The following is a 20,778-nucleotide window of genomic DNA, read 5'->3' on the forward strand; positions in this document are numbered from 1 at the left end:
AAATAAACTTCATTAAACTTTTTCGTTGCATAATTTTTGTGGATATCTCGTAAAAAATAAAGCTACATTTTGTGAAATATATTTAATAATATAAATTTTGTCTTTTAAGTACATATATAATTTAACTTATTTTAAAAGTAATATTTTGTGTCATGATAGACAGAGTGATTATCAATAATCTTTTTCAATAATGTGCAAACTCACTGCCAAAAGAGAAAAAGGTTCTCCTTATGGTCGTTTCTATTTACAAGAAGTTCGGAAGGGAGACCGTTATAAAATGGAAGAATTCGGGGCTGCATCCACGTCACACCTCCCAACCTATAACTCGACGAACGGATCCTCAAGTCTCTCCACAATAGCAGGACGCTGCTCCAACACCCTTCCACTCCTCATTTCATTTTATTCTACTCTCTTCAACTCTCCTCTGCCTTTGCTTTTCTGTTTCCAATAATGCTTCTAGTACAAAATGTCAATGATTATATAAGGTTACGCCAAATAGTTTCTTCATTCCTCACATTTTGAAAACAGTTTCAGTTTCTGTTCAACGAGATATTCCAATCCGGAGGATACAAGGACAAACTTATTATCAAATCTCTGAATCAATCACAGGCAACGCAAGTTTCGTCAAAAAGTTATGATCCATGCATGACAGTGAGAGTGAGATCATTTTTTTAATATGTTATTTATGGATTTTTCGGTTTTCCAGATGGATCGGCGGAAAATTTTCGATAGGCAGAACAGCTCTTCGGAGACGCCGACGACGCCGTCCTCACCGGTGATGATATCTCCACTGAACCGCCACGCACGTGCAGGTTCCACTGGCTCTGCCATCAATAGTGTCAGGAGAACGCAGAACAACAACGCCACCAAAGCCGCCGCTCAGAGACTCGCACAGGTTATGTCGCATCAAACGGACGATGAGGACGACGACGACGACGTTCCTCTTGACTATTCCTCGCTTAGTAGCGCCGGAGGTATTGGCCTCGGCGGTGGAAGGCCAATGCCATCTCGCTCTCCCATGGTAACTCCTTCCTTCACGTCTTTCCACATTGCTCACATTTATATTCCTTTGGAACGTGCTTCGAATTCGATGTCGTTGCTATTCTATTATTAGACAGTTCGGAGCGTTCAGGACCAAACTACATCTGCAAGATCGCGGTCACCATTAGTAATTTCGCTTCAATGCTTTTGAATTATTATATCACATTCGCTTCTAGTTTTATTTGAAAATTTGTAATCTCCGGTTTCCGTGTTTTTTCTTTTAGTCAGTTCGCCCTGCTGCAGAACAATCTCCAGCTACACGATCACGTTCCCCAGCGGTAACTGAAATTTTTGTTGCAATGATATTTATTCGAATGCTGCTTATTTGGAATAACAAGTTAATGGAACTTTGATTTTGCTAATTTCTATTAGTCAGTTCGCACCGTTCAAGAACAACCGCCATCTGCTAGATCACGTTCCCCAGCGGTAATTGGCTTCTTCATGATTTGCTATTATATATATTCTTCAAGTTGAATGATGCTGCTTAATTGGGACTTTGATTTTGTTAATTTATATTAGTCAGTACGAACTGTTCAAGAACAACCACAATCTGTAAGAAACATATCGAGTGTTAGATCATCTTCCTCTGCAAATGCTCCCGAGCAACCTCCACCTCGAACGCCTACGCTGGTCAATGCGGCGGAGCAACAACCACCATCTGCTCGTTCAACAACGGCAAATCGAACTCTGGACTTTTCTCCCTCCACTCGCACTACGATAACGACTCGGTCGTCTCAACCCAGTAGTGCGAACAATGATCAACCTCCCTCTGCTCGCGCAATGTCAGTCCGTCCCGGTGGACTTACTAAAGTGGTTCCCATGGTGCCGCCTAGTGTACCTATTACCCTCAAGCCGACCTCTTCTGGTGTTGTTCCTCCCCCTGAGCCCCATCTTGATATTAGAAAAGACAGAAGGTATGGTGCACTCTTTTTTCGCTACTGGGTAAAATTTCGAATTGGCTCCACTAACTGAGAGCGGTTACTTAATAATGTCTGCACGAAATTAAATAGATTTCGCACTCAATAATCGTGACTAGAGAGTGTAAAAAGGTGAAATTTTAAGTATTAACATTCCTCTCTATAAAATAATCGAGAACCAGATAATTAATCATGCATATAACACAATTGGTTAATAAGAGGTCCAAAATGCATGCAAGAAAGTTAGGGAAGACATTGAGATCCAAAATTTTCTTTCCAACGCATATAATCTATGTAATGATATGTGCTTATTGTGACCATGTAGATTGTCACTTGATCTTGGTAGTATGAAAGTAAGAGAAAATGCCAATCAGCAGCAGCGACCTACTAGTGAGCTTGAGGATGAGGTAGTACACGGTCCATCTAATTATTATATTCGTGCCTTTGAAGTCTTTTTTTATACGATTCATTCATTTCTATTTCTGTATTTGTACTTCTTATGTTCCTCCCTTCCATCCCCCTTCAAACTTCCCCTGCCATTTTTCAATCTTCAACTACTTTGGCCATGCGTGGCTGCTATAACTTTTCGTGAATCTACTAACGAGATATGAACTTCAATGCAGCTTGATATGCTACAAGAAGAAAACGACAATTTGGTCGAAAAGGTGATAAGATAATTTGTTCTCCCTATAAACATTCAGGTTTTGAGATTCTTGCTGCATGCTAGTAACATTGTGTAAGAGAGAGTCGTGTGTTACCTCTGTTTTGTTGATTTCATCTGCTGGAACATTCAGTTCGTATTTTTATATTGATACAGCAGCTTATTTCAGGAGTCAGATATAATTTGGGTTAGATTGGATTGGATGTAACCAACTTAGCACTGCCATATGAATGTTGTTATTGTCGGTATTAAGTGATAATACGACTGAAAGCTGATAATATCGAGTTTTTCATAATGAAAATTGATTTTGTTTTAATATATACGTTCCTTTTCTGGCACACCATTTTGATATGTGAATCCACAGCTTCGACTTGCAGAGGAGAGGTGTGAGGAAGCTGAATCAAGAGTTAGGCAACTAGAACAGCAGGTAATATTTATCTCTTTTTTGCTTTAGTACTAGTGCACAAGTAATAATTTGGACGTGATTATAGGTTTAAACACTAGTAGTTCATGCTGTGATATATATGTCTGAAAATGAAGTAGGTCAGACCTTGATAATTTTGATGGATATTGTTACTTTATTAGGTTTAAAATTATAATGTTAATAATGCCCTAGACTAACTCCTGTCGTTCTTGATTTTTGGCTAAATATTTTTAGTATATATTATGACTTTAATTTGAATGCATTATTAGTATAATATTAATATTATATTGACATTTAATACCTTGTGTCCCATCATATATTATATTTAATATCCCATGTATTATTAAACTCGTTAAACATAATATATAATAACATGACAATCATTTTTTTTTTCAGCATCAACTTCTTTTACATTAATAGCACATCAAAATTAAACCCGTTCGCATACCAATGTAATGTACATTCCACACATTAGAATTGCATGGTAGGATTCATTAACATACTCTAGTACTAATTATACGGACAAATTTTCTCCTGCATTTACATTATTCACTTATCTCATGTCATTTTATCTGTCCCATTATGTGGTTCCACTAATTATCCGTGATTTTTCATCATATACTTTCCTATAGGTTGCTAATCTTGGAGAAGGTGTAACTTTGGAGGCTCGTCTTTTAAGCAGGTAAGTCTAGCATTGAGATGAGTTGGTATGGTACTTAACCGTACTGACATATGTATGACACGCTTCAACAAAATATGGATCTCCTCATGACGGCAAGTATCATGATAATATCATGTTGAGAAAGAGAGAGAAGCCAAATTAGTGAAACCTACTCATATAATGATGAATCCTATTATAACTGTTTGGCATCTTTTTCTCCCTTATAACCAAAACCTGTGTTTGGCTTAAAATTCATTGCACTTACCACTTGGATATGGTTTAAAGAGCATTGTTGTCCACTTGAAATTTTCTAAATCCTCTGTACTTTTCTTGTTCATTAACAATATATTTTCGTCTATTTTATGGTTCTTTTCCAAGATTAAACCCAATCTGCACAATTTATTGAATCTATTTCAATGCATATATTTAAAGTTTAAAGGAAAACCATCTACAATTTGATCTGAGTGTCTTTTAAGAAAATTGTCAGCTGCGGCAGAAAAATTAGACAACATTAAACAGAACGACCATAGTCAAGCTAATCGTTTTTTTTTTAACTTAAGCAAAACAACAAGTGTTCGGGTAGGTTAAGTTTCTTCTCTAAACACTTTTGAATTCTGACATGTTTTCGTTTTCTTCTTCAGAAAGGAGGCAGCACTGCAGCAAAGAGAGGTTTATCTTCGTTTTCCTTTCCCTATCAAACTCTCTCTCTCCTTTCCTTTATTCATTAATTACATTGCCCTACCCCTAGGACTAGAAGAGGATTCTATTCCTGGTAGTTATGCATCTATTACTGGCATATCAATTCATCAAAGAAACAGGTATAATCATAGCTTATCTCTATTATTTTAAACGGTGAGTTAATTGCAATAGTTTGCACAGTTTCCAGTTTATATGTTGGATGCTCACTAATTCATACATTGAAGAATTAATCACTGAACTTAATTATGTTATACTCAATTACAAGTGAAATATTAGTAAGATGGCCATAACAGAAAATTTCAACGAGAGTGATGAATTCTAAGTTTGAAAGTTTTTAAGAATTCAGTAATCATGAAGGAGCCGAGGGGTTATACTCTCACAGTCTCACTTTCTCTTTGATCGTTGATCAAAATTTCTGTCCACTTTCTCTGCGATCAATTTATTTTTCTTGTTAACGCCTTCATTGTTTTTTTTTTTCTTTATATCTTACAAATTTTTTAAAAAACATTTAAAATTTTAATACTAATTAGATACTTTTAAAAAAAAATCAATTTCTTTCATAAAAGAAAATAAACCTCTAATATTTTTGTAAAAAATATCATTATTATTTTAAAATATAGTCAAATGCACACTATTCTTGTCTTAAAATTAGTCTGTTAGAATGACGTAAAATTATTTTTATCTCACCATTGCCCTTTCTTTCCCCTACTCAAAAGTTTTTTTATAGGAAAAGTTGTACCCGTAAATCCAACGTTATTGTATTTTGTATTAAGCTAAAAACATATTAACAGATTATTAATCAATTATCAATTAATAATCCATCAAACTTTTATTTTGACATGCACTCGAAGTGATCATTCACTTTAAGTAGCTGAAAATATGATCACATGCGAAACATGGCCGAATTTATACTAAAGGGAGATAATGAAGTCCAACGATGAAAATTCATTTCCATTTTCAGGCTGCTCTGAGAATTGCTTCAAAGAATCATGGAGGTTTTCAAGCATCGGTTCAGACGGATGCTGAGGTATCCAGCATTCTACCTTGTACGTTTTATAGTTTTGTTTTCAAATTCTTCTGCAATTTTAATGCATAAAAACATTATGCTTATATATTTGATTTAAATTTTGCAAAATTTGCATCAGAGTGCAAGGGAGGAAGCGGCGTCTGCATTGGAGAAACTACGGCTTATGACTCAACGAGTGATACTTACCCGGGAAGAAATGGTTAGGGTTTAATGTTATTCATATATAATTTTCATTTTAATAATCTTCTGCACAGTATGTGATTTTCCGTTCTTTCACTTAGGAAGAGGTTACTTTAAAGCGGTGTTGGCTAGCTCGGTATTGGGGTTTATGCGTTCAACATGGTAAAGTCATCCTATTATTATTTGTTCAAGTATAACATTAATTTGTATGAATTGCTTTTGATCAAATGCTTTTTTCACTTTTTTTTTTATGCTTAGCTCATAACCCGACCTTACACGAATATGGTTGAAATTTTTAAATTTTTTTTAATTATTATTATTATTATTATAGTTTTATTTGGATTACATGCAATTTAACTTAGTCAGTTTAACTTAATGTTGTATAATATTTTTTTTCATTTTTAAAGGAAAAGATAAAGTATGCAACTTTTTCTTGATATAAATTATTTCTTTTTACACCATATGTTACCATATTAAATTAATATAATTTGTTTTAAGATATTTATTATAATTTTTGTTCTAGTTTTTTACTTCCAAAATTTTATAAATGAGTCCTATATCACCTTAAAAAAATAAGTCCTTTATCATGCCTTCTTCCCCTATCCTTGGGCAACTTAATCTTTCTAATATATACTTAGCTGTTAAATTTATCTATTATATATACAAGATAAACCACAGTTTCATGTATATGAACGTACTTTCATTTCGATGCGTTGCTTAGAAGTTATACTTTTATCGAGAAAAGGGAAATAATCATATTACATTTAATGGCTCTGAAATATATGGCAGGTATTCATGCTGATATTGCTGAAACAAAATACAAATACTGGTCTATGTTCGCCCCAAATCCGGTTGAAGTTGTACTAGCCGCAGGAGAGAAAGCTAAAGAGGAATCAGGAGGTAACGTTAATTGCACCAGTTTTTTTTCTTGTTTTAGTTGTTTGCTTTTTATCTTTAAAATTTTTTCCCTCAGTTATCTTATGTATCTCTTGAAAATAAGTTGGGGTGCTTAAGTGTCCTTAATTTTTGTAATACACCATAGATCTCGATTTGGACGATACAGAAGATCACCGCGACCTGAAGGAACTTTCTGGAGAGGGAAATATTGAGAACATGCTTTTTGTCGAGCAAGGTTTGCGGCAATTGGCTTCACTAAAGGTTTCTATTATATCCTTATTTTGAGAAAATGTGAAGGCATGTCCTTTGTTGACTTAATTTGTCTGAACGATAAGGAGTGGATGAGTAACCTCTGAAAGTTGTTTCAAATGATAGTGTTAGTTAATGCTGAAATCTACTTTTCATATTATGAATTTAACTTATCTATGTTACCTTTATTCACAAGGAACATTTATCTTCTCGTCTTATTCAACAAGATGTCAGCTCATTGAGTTTCTATCAGTATAAAGATTATACTGAAATGATGTAAATCGATCAACCAACTGAAAAACGATATTTTAATACAATCAACATAGGTTCACGTAGGAATATAATAAGTATACTCTTCTATCACGTATATAAAAGTTGTTAGAAAGTAATGTTACCTGGATATTCTTTGTTATATTTTTAATACTAATATTATTTGATGAAATCTAATACTAACACCGCTTGAGTATGAGTTAATTCTCTGTTAGCGAGGCTAGTAATACATTATTAAGTGATTTGAGGTTATGTTTATGATTTTGATTAATCATCATGTGATATACGGTTATATTTTTTATTTAACAATATATTAAAATTTAGTCACATGTTATTATATATATATATATGTGTGTGTGTGTGTGTGTGATAAAATAGCATTTGTTAATTACAATGGAGAGAATAAAGAGGGTCATGAGTATATAGAGGAAAGGGTTGGAAGAACAACTCACAACACACAGCAAAATAATAAGCCAATAGAAAACACAAAAATCAATTACTCACAAGTTGGCAAGCTGACACCAAAAGTGTAACCAAACTAGTATGATAATGAAATAAAAGAAAACTTGAGCCTATTAGAAAAGGTATCTTTTCATGCCTCTCGAAGTTAAAAAGTGCTCAACATGGTAGCACTTAATAAGAATGGAGACCACTTAATGCCAAGAACTCAACGAAGATGGAAACTCGAAATTGGATTGCACCGATTTTTTTCTATGATATTCTTTTTATGATCAATTTTAACTATATTGCATTTAAATTTTAAACACATATCACAATGTTATATATTTAACCTATGCACTAAAATCTCATTTTGAGTTCTCGAGTATTTTGTTCAAGCTCCCCTACTGACGATTGGCTTTCTTATTTGTTTTGAAGGTAGAAGAAGCATTGGCAGTTGCATTGGCCCAACATAGGCGACCAAATGTACTGAAAACTGGTTTTTCAGGTGCTAAGTTCAATAACGTATACAATAGAGTTTGAGTTCTGTTTCAACGTCAATTTTAAACATCGTATTCGATATTGTATATACTTATTTCGATTTTTATCATTTTTGCATACATTTTACAAAAATTAATGAGGCAATAAATGCTATACCAAGATTGTGAAAAAAAAACATTAATTATAAAATTTCCCCCTGCAAAGAGCTGCCATCTCTTATTTAGCATGTTTTGACCAATTTTGCCCCTTAAACATGCAGTTTATGAATAACAAGTCTTTTTTAGTGAGATTTAAATTCAATTTCTTAAAATGAAAAATTGATAGTGATACAATGTTTTACTACGTGCAAATTCTCTTTTATATCTATCCAGATTGGTACCTGCCAAGTGTAGCGTATCACATGCTCACTATGCTCGATATTGTCTCGATCAGGGATTTGACGTCCTTCTCTAAATAAGAAATTAAGAAAACGGGGGGAGATGCATGGTCTGACTTTTGTCTTGATTTTTTGGTGTAGATGACCTAAAACTACCAATCGAAGGGCAGTGTGATGCATTTGGTAAGTTTTCCTTGTCACAGATTTCATTTGCCATGATCATGCGGTAAAAAGTTGAGATTGAGTGCTGGAGTTATGATATTATATTGATATTAATTAACCAATTATTATATAAGCTCTCCTTTGCAACTTGTTAAGAAGACCAGCCTGTGGAACTTGAGTTTATTATATTAAATATATATATTATGGAGCTTATTAGGTCAGAGAGTAAAAAGGTAAGAGAAGATAATCTTGATCATTCAATATGCTACGTGTTTTGTCTACGTTGAGTATCGTCCTCTCAACATGCATGTCTGAATTCTATTGACGTTGAATCTGAATCTTCCGTACGACCTAAAATGACATTTAAGAAAAAAAACAAGAATATATGTTCTTCAGTTAGATTGGTGTTTTCATTTAAAGATAATTCTTTTACTTTCAGAATTGAGCCAGGAGGAGGCTGAAGATGTATCTTTTAAGCAGGTACATGCAACAATATTTTCATTGTGTTTCTTCGTTATTTTGCTCCTGTAATTTTTTTATAATGTCCTCGTTATAGCCACCTCCCAACCCCTTGCTATACTTCTTGGAAAAGAGAAAATGCAATTGTGATCATTTAATTAGGGTTTTCATTTTTAAGTAGTTATCTGGTAAGTTTAATTTGCAATAACCATATAGTAGGGTTACAGCCAGCAGACTTCTTCCAATTGTTTTAAATAACAATAGAAGCAAGACTTCCAATATAGAGATAGCAACATTAGTGAATTTGAGATTGGGGGCGTGGGAAAAGGAAGAAAGGAACAAGCAACCAAAATTTGTATCTTGGAACTTACTGTATATGTCTTATTATCAGCTGAAGCTCCGGCAACTTCATCACATTGATGATGTCGATGAATGCCGAAAAATGTGTTTCCAGATAATTACTTCGAAAAAGAACGAAGCAAACATCTAGAAATTTAAGTTTTCTGTTACTATGATTTGGGGTCGAATGATATATTATTTCTTCTCTTCTGGGGGTTCATTAAGAAGGATTCAGATTTAACAATGTGAGTTTATTTATAATTTCCTTTTCTAAACATGTTCACGCATCAGCTGCGTTTGATTATCTATGGATTCCTGTCTATCATGTTCGTTTAGGCTTGGCTTACTTATGTTTGGAGGAGGGCAAAAAGGCGTCAAATAGAACCAGACATAGCAGATGAGCGTTTGCATTACTGGATCAATCATAACTCTACGACACCTACCTCACAAGACGCAGTTGATGGTACTGTCCATCCCTTTCCTTCTATTTATTGTAATTTACCTGCCATACATTATTGGTTCCACCATATTCACTCCTTTGGCGAATTTTAAGACTTAGCTTAGCTAATGAGGTTTTGCCCTGTGTTGCCACTTCTATGGTTCATTTACGTGGCAAGAGAAAAAGAAGAAGTAATAGATAAATTCGTGATTTATTTCCATTTAAACAGTCACCATTAATTTATGGTGATATCTTCTGCCATGAAGATTGAAAGATCTACTTTGGTATATATTCTGCCAATTTTAGCAATAATAGCATAGGATAGCACGGTAAAACACTCCGAATAATAATTTTACCAACATGCATTGGTCATTAAATTGATAACCTTCTCTTGCAAATATGTTAATGCTTCTTGCTCAAATATAATTATTTAGTACTTCATCCCTTTTGCAGTTGAGCGTGGACTTGCAGAGATCAAGAAGTTGGGTATTGAAACCCAGCTGTGGGATGAATCTCGTAGTGAATTGGAGCAGCATCTTGACAATTCCCAATTGCCCGGTCGTTCTGACTTTTGATTTAGTTAGAGTCGATTATTCCAAAATTTATTCCTTTCACAAAATTTTCCATAACGGACTTTGTAATTTAGTTACTCTAAAGAGTTGGAGTAGAATAGGCTATATTTTGTGTATTATATTTTATAAAACAAAGTTATCCGTTACTATGATAATGTAAACAAAAAATTATATTAATAATGTATTGAATTTTTTTTTGGGTGAAAATAATATATTGAATTTATACTATTACTGTGGTTCCTTCTGATAAAAACTAACTTTGTCAATATGTTAATTTTTTTAAGAATTTAATAATACTTGTAAGAATATTTATAGATTTGTAAACATAGTTATTTGTTACTTAATTATATTTTTAGTTTAAATTATATTAATTAATATATTTTCTTGTATTAAATATTTAATTTAATTTTTTCAATTAGTTAAAATATTTTTAAATGCAATTTTATTTAAATTTTAATATATTGTATCAAATTAAAATATCTATTTTTTATATATAAAAAATATGAATTTTAAGATTACAGCCATCTTAATCTATTCAAACTTAATACTTAATCTTAATTTCTAAATTTTAATAATTTTTTATTATTTTTAAAAGTAATAATTTTTTTAATTTATTCCAATTAAATATAATATAATAATTATTGATTAATAAGGAATATATATTAGCGTCTTCAATTTTTATTTAAAATAAAAAATACTCATACACTGCAAAAAACAGTTTTTCGTATTTTTTATTGACAAATTAATAACATTTAACATATAATTAAAGAATATTAGAGTTAGAGATATATTACAGTAATATTTTAGAATAAAGGATTTTTTATTTTTCAATTTATTCTATTATAAAATATAAATATATTCACTAGAACGTGTTTTTACTTAATTTTTAAATTACCTCAGGATAACTTCAATCAATTTCATTTCTAATACAAGGGTGTTTGACTTTTGCAGTCGCAAGTCACAAATGCACAATGCGATAAAAAAGCACCACATTCCGAGATAGGTTAGTATCTCCATATATGGTTGTCTGATAAAATTTAAATTTCCACAACCTAGCTATGCCACTCAACACCATCGTTTCTTCCGTAAATGTCTCACGAATCCAATAAAAAATTTACAACAAATATAAATGGTTTTCACCCTATCATCTAAGCTAATTTTCGATTAAAAGGGATTTTTGTTTTCGTAATTACGGTTTATGACCTGACTATTGGAGATATTTTAACAGTTTAAAACAATATATTAACTTTTTATTTTATTACAAAATCGTAAACATAGTAATATATTTTATTAAGTAAATAATTCATTTTTTGCTAAAAGAAACGAATCAAAAAACAAAACTCTCATCCACGTTGCACTCACTTCACTAATTCAATGACGTGGCAAATGGGTTAGGTGATGATAGGAGGCTAATGGTGAGCGTGCTGCTCGTGGCTTCTGCCCTCTTCCTCACACACCTGACTCACTATAAATTGAAGACAACAAGCCCCAAAGTTTCCCATCGCCTCGTTCTAGATTCTACGTCTTCTTCTCAGTCTAAGGGGTGTCCTGAGGTATGCTTCTCTTCTTTCTTTTCCCTCTTTATCCCCATCTCCCATTACTTCTCTTTCTCGTTTCTTCAATTTCCTCTCCTCTGATTGTCGATTCCGTCTCTTTTTTATTTTTCCACCGAAATCGCTGCTTTTTTCGTATTTATTTTAGATCATCCGCAGATCGCTTAAGACGTTGTTCTGCGATGATGATCGCTTCGATTGCCTTCGTTTTTATTTTTGGATGAGAGAAGAGTTGATGAATAGAGAGAAAGTCGTGAAAATAAAAATAATATTTAAGAAACCTAGCAGTCTCGTTCAAGCTCGGCAACTTCGGATTTGTTTTCAGAAATGAAATTAATAATCGTTAATTTTTATTTGATTATGTTGAACCGTTGCTATACCAATGGAATCAATTCGGATTGGGTTGTGTGTTTGCATGTGTTGTTTAGTATTCTTTGACCGATCTACTGAATAGCAAACTAGTTTGTGTATTGGAGTGAGGTTTTGCCTTTGACATGATAATCTCTGTTTACTTGCGGTCAACTCATTGAGTTCCTTCTCTTATTTGGAATTGATATTAGAAACTTAGGCAATTGAATATAACTGTACCGAGATCGAATGTTTTAAAAGAGTTGGTAAGATCTTATCGTGTTTAGCTTGTCATGTAACTGAGTTACCGACGTTGTATTGACTCGCTCACACAGAGAAAGTTTCTGCGAGGAGTTGATTTTTTCCATTCATCAATGATTCAGGTCTGATTGTTTCAGAGTCGAATACAGTTGATATTGATGGAATTAACTTTGAACTGTTAGATTTAATTAGGATGTGTTCCAAATTAATTTCAGCCGCACACCAGTCTTAGCCATACAGGCACTGAATGATCATGACTCATGTTCTCACTACAGAGAGAGAGATAGAGAGAGAAACACGTGTGTGCATTGACTGCATTCTAATGAGCTTGTGCAGGTCATAGCTGTTTCGGTTTAAATAACTGTTTTATTGTTCAGATCACATTGAACAATGGTGAAGGCTGTGGCAGTCCTTGGCAGCAGTGAGGGTGTCACTGGAACTATTTACTTCAGTCAGGAGGGAGATGGTTAGTTGCAACAGCCTTTGATCTTCCTGAACATGACGTTTTTATTTTCTTGTACTGTACTAAGTTAAATCAAATAACATATATTGTGAATTGTCTAGGCCCAACCACTGTAACAGCAAATCTTGCTGGTCTCAAGCCTGGTCTCCACGGTTTCCATGTCCATGCCTTGGGGGACACTACAAATGGTTGCCTGTCTACTGGTAATGTACTTGGACAATAACTTGTATCATTTTTAAGTGATCGGAAGCATTAATATAATGAGCTGGAATAAATTATAAACTCTCGTTATATTTTAATGAAAAGAAAATGGAATATGTGCTCGAGTGATTTTTTCCCATTTGTTGGTTTTGTAAATGTTTCTTTCTACTTTACATTCTTCAAAGTTTCAAGCATGGGATTGAAGTCTGTTAAGTGACAGCATTCTGAAATTCTATCATTTGTTAATATTGTAAAGCTCAATCTTCTGATTTTATTTTCCCTTACAGGAGCACATTTCAATCCTTTTGGAAAGGAGCATGGTGCTCCTGAAGATGAGAATCGTCATGCTGGTGATCTAGGAAATGTTAATGTTGGTGATGATGGTATGACTTTGTTCTTATAGTTATCTGCTTGTCAAGATTATTTGCTTTCTTTTTTGTGACAGGTCACTTGTAAAAGAACTTGTTTATTTTGCTTATCATACCATGTGCTTGTTGGTCTTTACATTAAAATGTTTTCCTCTCATTGTGTAACTCAGGAACTGTCAGCTTCTCTACTACCGACAAGCAGGTATCTTATTCATCTCAATAAAATCGCTGGTCAATTCTTATAGGTTAACAGCAAGACTTAAGTTTCAATTTTTAAGTAAGTTACTAAATGTGTGCAGATTCCTCTGACTGGACCAAACTCCATCGTAGGAAGGGCAATTGTTGTCCATGCTGATCCTGATGATCTTGGAAAAGGTACCCACAAATCTGTTTTTATTCCTTGATTTGAGTTATTGATCATCCAATTATTATGTTTCTCATACATTCAACAAACAAACCTTTGTCATTGCCCCAAAAACTTGAGCAAACTTAACGCAGCTTTTATAATTATACATGCGTTGTTTGATCTTCACAACTTACAGTTATCATGCTTCCCACGAACATGAGCAAATCTTGATCTATTCTGTTTTGCCTTTCTTACATATTACCGCTATTCTTTATTTTATGCTGAAGCTTTTGATATTATGTTGGCTCACTACGTGTTATTCGTTGTACTCTTGGGTAGGTGGTCATGAGCTTAGCAAAACTACTGGAAATGCTGGTGGCAGAGTAGCATGTGGTAAGCATAGACTGCGACTGTAAATGTTTTTTTGGCATTCCTTCTACCACTTAAGTATTAACTTTGTAATATCAAAATTTCACACGTGGTTGTGATTCTGCTGAAGATAATTATCGAGACTATCAAATATTTTTTCAATCATTATATATATATACACCTCCTCGACGTTCGAGATTTTGTTTTTGCTTGCTTATGTTGACTGTACTGATCTCCTTTTTCTGCCGTTTGACGGTGTAGGTGTTATTGGCTTGCAAGCATAAACTTCTAATCTAAATCACCGGGATACATGAAAAAGTGCGTGTGGTCATATGTGGGAGCCTTAGAATTGTGGAATAAACGCACCCATTTAAGTCCGTTTGTTTAGGTCCGGTCTGTACTGGTGAATTCTGTGTTTTGCTTGTATCGTATCTGATGGCTATATGTCGGCACTTGATGCTTAATCTAGTTATTACTTTTGCCTGAAGTTTGTGTTAGTGGTAATCATTATTTCCTCTGTTATTAGATTGTGGTAGTCTCTCAGAAATGCGAGGTTTTTATGGCGACTAAGTTTTTTTTCCAGCTCTAAACGATGATAATACCTACGAACTATTTACAATGTGGATAATCTTAGCTTGAAAAAGGAGTTAATAACTGAAAATTTACATTTCTCTCACTTGCGTTAACTGTACAGGAAACCAACTGTAGTAGAGAATTTTTTAGGCTTTCAGTGTGAAGTTTTTATGTAATCTAATTTAAAATTTTATTGGAGGATATAATTTTATAAATTTTAATAGTCTTATTCATAGCCATAAAATTCTTCCAATGTGTGAAAATTCCAAGTGAAAAGTTCATTATCGTCAGCAGAATTAAACGGTTTTCATTATTCTTCAAATTTCATCTTACTCAATAAGAAGCATAATAATAAATTGAGCTTTTCAAGTTTTGGTAATACGATAATGTAAAATTGTATATGTTTGGTAAGGCAAGTTTGTATTAAGCTAGCAAAGCTATTAGATAAATAAAAAACAGTTTATAACTTTCGAAAGTTGGGTTACTAAAAGTTGATTTATATAGTTTTTAGTTTATTGAAAGTTAATTTTTAATAAGCTTTTTTATTTTTTAAATTATTTATGTTTGCACATTATAATCTTAACAATTTTTGAAGTTATTTAATATATTTTAACTAGTACAATTAATTTTATTAAATAGTTTTATTAAATAGTTTTAATTTAATTTGCTAATATAAACTCTCATATTATTTGTTAGTTAAAATCGTGGGTTATAAACATTCAACAAACAAACCTTTGTCTTTGCCCCAAAAACTTGAGCAAACTTAATCAGCTTTTATAATTATACATGCGTTGTTTGATCTTCACAAAATTTTCTGTTTACAATACAATATTACAGTTTTCCTGGCAGTATTCTTATTGCCACTGACCGTTGCGTTCAGCAGGCGAGGTACGATCTACCGGAACAAAACCTCTACCACCAAAAACGGGACGCATAACTGCATTATCAAACTTACGCCATAAGTTATGAACAGTGTGTGTTGGAGTGGTAAGCAACTCGCGAATGCTACTTGGCTGCTGAATTTCATTGCCATCTAGTTCGTTTTCAGAATCTTGGGAGCCTCCAAGAAATGGCACGGTGATTGATTTGGGGGAATTAGGTAGCTCTACATTCACCATGCTGCTTTTGCGTTTAGGAGGGGGACCAACAGGCAGCGGCAGCAAATACCTTATGAGTGGCTTAGTCATTAAACCAAACACCTGACAAGTTGTAATTAAATTGTGTCAGCACCACCTTCAACTAGAGTTGTCTGAGATAACTCGCATTTAAGCATACTAATGCGTGGATCTTAAAACTCCTATCATATATATGAGGTATCTCAGTTCTCAAATGGTTAAGCCAAGAGTAATTATTTGCGATGCAGAAAGCAACGAGAATATACTCTCTCTATTGGAAAAAAATGAACAATAACATAGGATGTCAGAAATTTACAATAAGCAGGAGTCTTACCATTGTGCTGACAAGCACTACACTGATGGTACTGGTGATCATGATAGCATTGGTTCGCAGCTCGGTATGACCCGACAGGGTGAACTGCGTTGTATAAGAGTATCAATTTTTAAATCATCAACTTTAAGATCGTATCCATTGCGAACTGCATCAGCTGATACAGTCCGCAAGATTGTTGAGCCATCATTAGTAACTTGATCCTATCTATAGTAACTGCTATTCCTGTTTTCTTTGGCCGAGTTAGCTGCCCATAATTTTTCAATAATAACTGCTAATGAGAAACTTTCCTCTTACCTGATTGTAAGCTAATGCCATTGAAACTGCACCTCTCATAAGACCAGCCCACCAAATGATCACCTAAAACCAGAAAGAATGTAACATTTATCAGCATAACCTGATGATAGCCCAAAACATCCTCAAAGAGCATACTTGTTAACAGAAAATCTAGCCATACCTGTTGCCTGAAGCTTATTTTCTCACTTTGAGACTTTTTAATCAGGTTGGATAAGAAGGATAAGGGGAACACAAATGCTGCTCTTCCAGCAAGTACTAGACCCAATAATACTGAACTCACAGTAACAGATGTTCCAGGCCTGCAGAAGAAACCGTGTGTGACACATGCATTGTTTTTCTATTGTAAGAAAAGGAAATAAAGGGGACAAAATGTGGAGAATTGAAGATAATATTTCTAGAAATAGAAAACATCAATATAGAGGAACTCTTCTCTTGCGTCAATTAATGCAAGAGCTGTTTCAGTAATGCGCTACACCATACCATTTGTTGACTAGGAGGCATATATTCAAAAATCTTTCTAGAGTACAAAATGGCCATATGTTTCACTAGTCTCTCTGCTAACACAGAACATACCTATCACTAACAAACCTCCACTTTTCAATGTCCAATGCATCCATACCAACATAAAGGAAGATAAAGGTCTCAGCAACAAAAGACAAAGTTGCAAAAGCATGCCTGCAAGATTAAGATTAAAAATACGTAGTTAAATATATCAAATTAGACAGCGTTACTACTCTAAACAGATCCACATATAGCTTGAAGAAATCTGTTTAGAAGATATACTTGGTAGTGATCCTTGAGCTTTGAGTCACATTATGCCAAGTATAGTGGGACATAACAATCCCACAAAAGAATACAGTGAGAATGCCACTCAGATACCATAACTGCACAACATGTAAACATATCAGCACCAGCTAATGATTAATGTCAAGTTGTCAACCACAAGAACAGGGAAAGATATAAAGTTCAAAAAAAGACATACTCCACAATACACTTCTGAAGTTCTTTAAAACTTACTTCTGCAAGAATGTAGGAAAGGTATGCCATTAGCATCATAAGAGCAACCTCGCGATCAGTAGAGTGCCTGCAATGAGAGGAAATTGTGATCAAAATAAAAACAAACACCCAGAGACCCCACACTGAACTAACGTAATTTCTTGTCCATAGGAAAAAGAAAAATCACAGGACTGCATATACAACATAAAACAATGTAATACTATCATAGTAAATGCTGAATGACTATAGCAATGGCAAAAGCACTTCAATGAGTTCAGTCAAAATAATACCTGCCAATATACAGTTTTTTAATAATGTAAGCGCTAAGTAGACCAGCCTGCAAGGCAATGTAGACACATTAGACCGGAGCCAATATGTACTATCAATATGCATGTGTGTGATGTACACGTGAGAGAATTAGAGGGAGCTAGACAGTTACCAAAACCCCAAGCATGGTGCTTGCAACAAACAGATACAAGAAGTTGCCAATAAAATGCAAACCAATTCTGTGGTCAATTTGGTCGAGGTCAAAACTTTGGATTGCATTGAAAAGCACCACAGAAGTAGCATCATTCACAACACCCTCTCCAAATACTAAACTATAAAGTAAAGGTGTCTCGTCCTGGTTTAGCACCTGCAACATCATTTATAACTTCAATAAATAGCATTAACACCTTGGTTGCTGCAAGATTGTGATAAGGGCACATATTGTTCCAAACCTGCAACGTGCACACAGAATCTGTTGCAGCAAATATTGCACCAATTGCTGAAATTTTTTGAAAAAGTGAGTCAGAAACGGATTAACAATTGACAAGTCGCCAAATGGATGAGGTTGGAAAAGATATTACCTAGATAATCTCCTATCTCTAGTGATTTACCAATACCCATTCTCTTAAAAATTTTCGTGACACCTGAAATAATGCTTCAAAATTTAAGTTAGATACCCAATAAAGACAGTACGCTTAAAGTAACTGTTTAATTTTTCTTCATGTAGATTTTTTAAACCATAAAATTCTACCTTTAACAAACTTGGTTTAGTAACAAATTGACAATAATCTGAGATGCCAACATTTTTGTCATTATGTTAAATTTTAGAGAACAACCTAAGAAACCCATGTCAAAGTTGAAAGACATACCAAAAGTTATGATGGCACAACTTATTAATGTACCAATAGCACCAAAGAGAATGATGGTGATGAAGTTAACAAAAAATTGTTTCTTTTTCACCTGAAACCTGGAATAATTATGTAACGTTAGTTATGTATGTCTTGTTCTAAGTATTTGAACAACTGCAAATAAGAAAAATCGAACATTAGATCCCAAAAAAAAAATCTCATGGAAGACATTTCTTTTATTAAAAATCATGTTCTGATGCCTTAAAAATATAAAAAATATTTAATCTTTTACATTTTTTAATAAAATATTTTTATTTTTGATTCTTTAATTAGTGTCCATTTTGCAACCCCCCCTCCGAAAAAAAAAACAAACCGCATATCATATTCAGATGTCTGCTGACCAATCTTCATTAGACAATTAGCTAGTTAGGGCAAAAAAAATTACCCGGCGTTAAATATAATTGGTGGTAGAAGGTATATAAAGAAAAGATCTTCACTGAAAACAAGAAGATGGGAGCTTTTACCCCGGCTAAACAACAAAATCACTACGCCAGTGCAAAGACCCTGCAGTTGGCAATGAATCCATATGAAATTCACCGATTACTATTACTATATATAAAATATATATACCCATTTGTTTATTTTAAGTACTATATAATAATTTATAAAGTGATCACTTACTATTAAAAGGGCAGTGATAGACTCATTCACCCAACGATTCTCCTCAAGAAGATGACCAATGACAATACAAGCACAAAGGAGAGCCACAAATAGGTTCATGGAGACAACGGAGGCATAATCTGAAGTGGATAGCATTTGCAATTTTGAAACTACGTAACTTACTTCAACACCCATTTTGTCAACCCTTAATCCGGCAACCAGTTTGCAACCAAATTCAGATTATTTATTGTTGAATTGTACAAAGTGCAACGTATATATATGCCTCGGATCTGCCCTCATTTTAAGAACATTATTAATTTCGATCTTATATATTGCAACAACAAAATCTCTGCAAAGAGAACAAGAAATTGATATGCATGTAAGATTTTCCACGTTGAAGAGAAAAGGGTAATATTATGTTTGCCTTTTTCAGAAACACATAAAGATCGGGTCGAAGAAAACACGTAAAATCATTCTTTCTAACGGAAAAATGTTCAACATATCACGTCACACAGTAAACATGAAAACATAAATGAAAGACTCACCAAAATGCTACTTTATAGCAAGATGCTAATGAAAGAGCAATTAATGTGAGAAGAAAGAACGTAATAATTGTTGTAAGAGAGAGAGAGAGTAAAGGAACCAAACTCGTGTTCGAGTTCCTCGCGAATTGGAATGTGCACTTTGAAGTTTTCAGCTCTATTTGAGCAATGATTAATCCAAAAGAGATGGCTTGTAACGAGAATAAGAAAAAGGATAGAATAACTAATGAGTTGAGGAATTGTTGCAGATGTTTGTTTGATTACAGCAATGAGAAAAACTCGGAGAAAAATAAAAGACAATCGTTGAGGGAAGAAGAGATAAAAGAAGACAAATAAGCGTGCAATGCGGAGAACACAAATGTGAATAGAATTGTTTCTAGCCGTTTATAATAATGATATACGCAACCCTTTGAGACCTTACACAAATGTGAATATAAGCACTTGTGAAATCCCTGGGGTGTTTTGTTATTATAGCCACTCACCATTCATGTCATGTCTCATGCAATGCAACGCAGTAATCCGTTGTTGATTATAGCAATATTTTCAACCGTGGCAATCTTTCCTTTACCGGAAACCTTTGACCACTACATAACACATTACGGTTTTGTACACGTGTCAGGTTAGAAGTGCCATAATATGAGAGTCTATAAGGATTTGGCTAGTGAAAAAATATATAAAATGAGAACCAATCAACCTTTTATTTTAAGTTAATTGTGTTTGTAAAATACTCGAATTCAAACTAGCTGAAGATAAATAAATATCTAGTGTTTCGTTTTTTTTTATATATCTTCATACTAATAATAATCTTGTCTTTGTTCTTATTTATGTTTTTGTTTATTTGTCTCAATAGTGGCTTAGGATAGTATCAATTATTATTACTTCATTAATATCTTTTTATTAAATTTTTGAAATAGTCATTGAATATATT

At 33.6% G+C, this 20,778-nt stretch overlaps 3 protein-coding genes across 4 annotated transcripts; 2 read left to right on the forward strand and 1 right to left on the reverse strand.

Annotated features, from left to right (window-relative positions):
• The first annotated feature begins 706 nt into the window (after positions 1-706).
• Positions 707-10,315, forward strand: LOC113862047 (coiled-coil domain-containing protein SCD2-like). The gene is made up of 20 exons (XM_027495206.1): positions 707-1,021; positions 1,115-1,168; positions 1,266-1,319; positions 1,414-1,467; positions 1,561-1,955; positions 2,284-2,365; positions 2,582-2,623; positions 2,984-3,046; positions 3,676-3,725; positions 4,346-4,373; positions 5,365-5,430; positions 5,549-5,629; positions 5,712-5,772; positions 6,400-6,546; positions 6,674-6,768; positions 7,903-7,972; positions 8,483-8,524; positions 8,943-8,983; positions 9,638-9,764; positions 10,194-10,315. Exons 1-20 carry the CDS (start codon positions 707-709, stop codon positions 10,313-10,315), a joined length of 1,989 nt encoding a protein of 662 aa, XP_027351007.1.
• Positions 10,316-11,726: 1,411 nt separating this feature from the next.
• Positions 11,727-14,850, forward strand: LOC113863590 (superoxide dismutase [Cu-Zn]). 2 transcript variants are annotated; one of them, XM_027497225.1, is made up of 8 exons: positions 11,727-11,865; positions 12,852-12,940; positions 13,039-13,140; positions 13,426-13,521; positions 13,677-13,708; positions 13,806-13,881; positions 14,192-14,245; positions 14,483-14,845. In XM_027497225.1, the coding sequence occupies exons 2-8, from the start codon at positions 12,865-12,867 to the stop codon at positions 14,503-14,505; spliced, it is 459 nt and encodes a 152-aa protein (XP_027353026.1). In that variant the 5' UTR covers positions 11,727-11,865; positions 12,852-12,864; the 3' UTR covers positions 14,506-14,845. The 2 variants fall into 2 exon arrangements, 1 of the variants encoding a protein (XP_027353026.1); XR_003504550.1 differs by having other exon boundaries at positions 11,813-11,865; positions 12,811-12,940; positions 13,806-14,245; positions 14,483-14,850.
• A 739-nt stretch (positions 14,851-15,589) lies between these two features.
• Positions 15,590-19,503, reverse strand: LOC113860872 (sodium/hydrogen exchanger 1). The gene is made up of 14 exons (XM_027493411.1): positions 19,330-19,503; positions 19,094-19,212; positions 18,670-18,767; positions 18,382-18,444; positions 18,253-18,299; positions 17,973-18,167; positions 17,824-17,870; positions 17,555-17,621; positions 17,321-17,421; positions 17,111-17,212; positions 16,698-16,836; positions 16,538-16,600; positions 16,244-16,327; positions 15,590-15,993 (listed from the first exon to the last, which is right to left on the reverse strand). Exons 1-14 carry the CDS (start codon positions 19,501-19,503, stop codon positions 15,649-15,651), a joined length of 1,644 nt encoding a protein of 547 aa, XP_027349212.1. The 3' UTR covers positions 15,590-15,648.
• Positions 19,504-20,778: the final 1,275 nt, after the last annotated feature.

The sequence above is a fragment of the Abrus precatorius genome, unplaced genomic scaffold (genome assembly GCF_003935025.1).
Source record: "Abrus precatorius isolate BTA unplaced genomic scaffold, Abrus_2018 Scaffold3, whole genome shotgun sequence".
NCBI classification, from domain to species: domain Eukaryota; kingdom Viridiplantae; phylum Streptophyta; class Magnoliopsida; order Fabales; family Fabaceae; genus Abrus; species Abrus precatorius.

What these genes read in the sequence shown, in the direction of transcription:
- LOC113862047 (XM_027495206.1), top strand. Translation starts at nt 707, where the DNA reads ATGGATCGGCGGAAAATTTTCGATAGGCAGAACAGCTCTTCGGAGACG. An exon ending in CAAGATCGCGGTCACCATTA is followed by an intron (nt 1,169 to 1,265) that starts GTAATTTCGCTT and finishes TTTTTCTTTTAG; the next exon opens with TCAGTTCGCCCTGCTGCAGA. An exon ending in TACTTACCCGGGAAGAAATG is followed by an intron (nt 5,630 to 5,711) that starts GTTAGGGTTTAA and finishes TCTTTCACTTAG; the next exon opens with GAAGAGGTTACTTTAAAGCG.
- LOC113863590 (XM_027497225.1), top strand. Translation starts at nt 12,865, where the DNA reads ATGGTGAAGGCTGTGGCAGTCCTTGGCAGCAGTGAGGGTGTCACTGGA. An exon ending in CTTCAGTCAGGAGGGAGATG is followed by an intron (nt 12,941 to 13,038) that starts GTTAGTTGCAAC and finishes TGAATTGTCTAG; the next exon opens with GCCCAACCACTGTAACAGCA. An exon ending in AAATGGTTGCCTGTCTACTG is followed by an intron (nt 13,141 to 13,425) that starts GTAATGTACTTG and finishes TTTCCCTTACAG; the next exon opens with GAGCACATTTCAATCCTTTT.
- LOC113860872 (XM_027493411.1), bottom strand. Translation starts at nt 19,503, where the DNA reads ATGGGTGTTGAAGTAAGTTACGTAGTTTCAAAATTGCAAATGCTATCC. An exon ending in ATTCTGTGTGCACGTTGCAG is followed by an intron (nt 18,168 to 18,252) that starts GTTTGGAACAAT and finishes ATGATGTTGCAG; the next exon opens with GTGCTAAACCAGGACGAGAC. An exon ending in TAGTGCTTGTCAGCACAATG is followed by an intron (nt 15,994 to 16,243) that starts GTAAGACTCCTG and finishes ACAACTTGTCAG; the next exon opens with GTGTTTGGTTTAATGACTAA.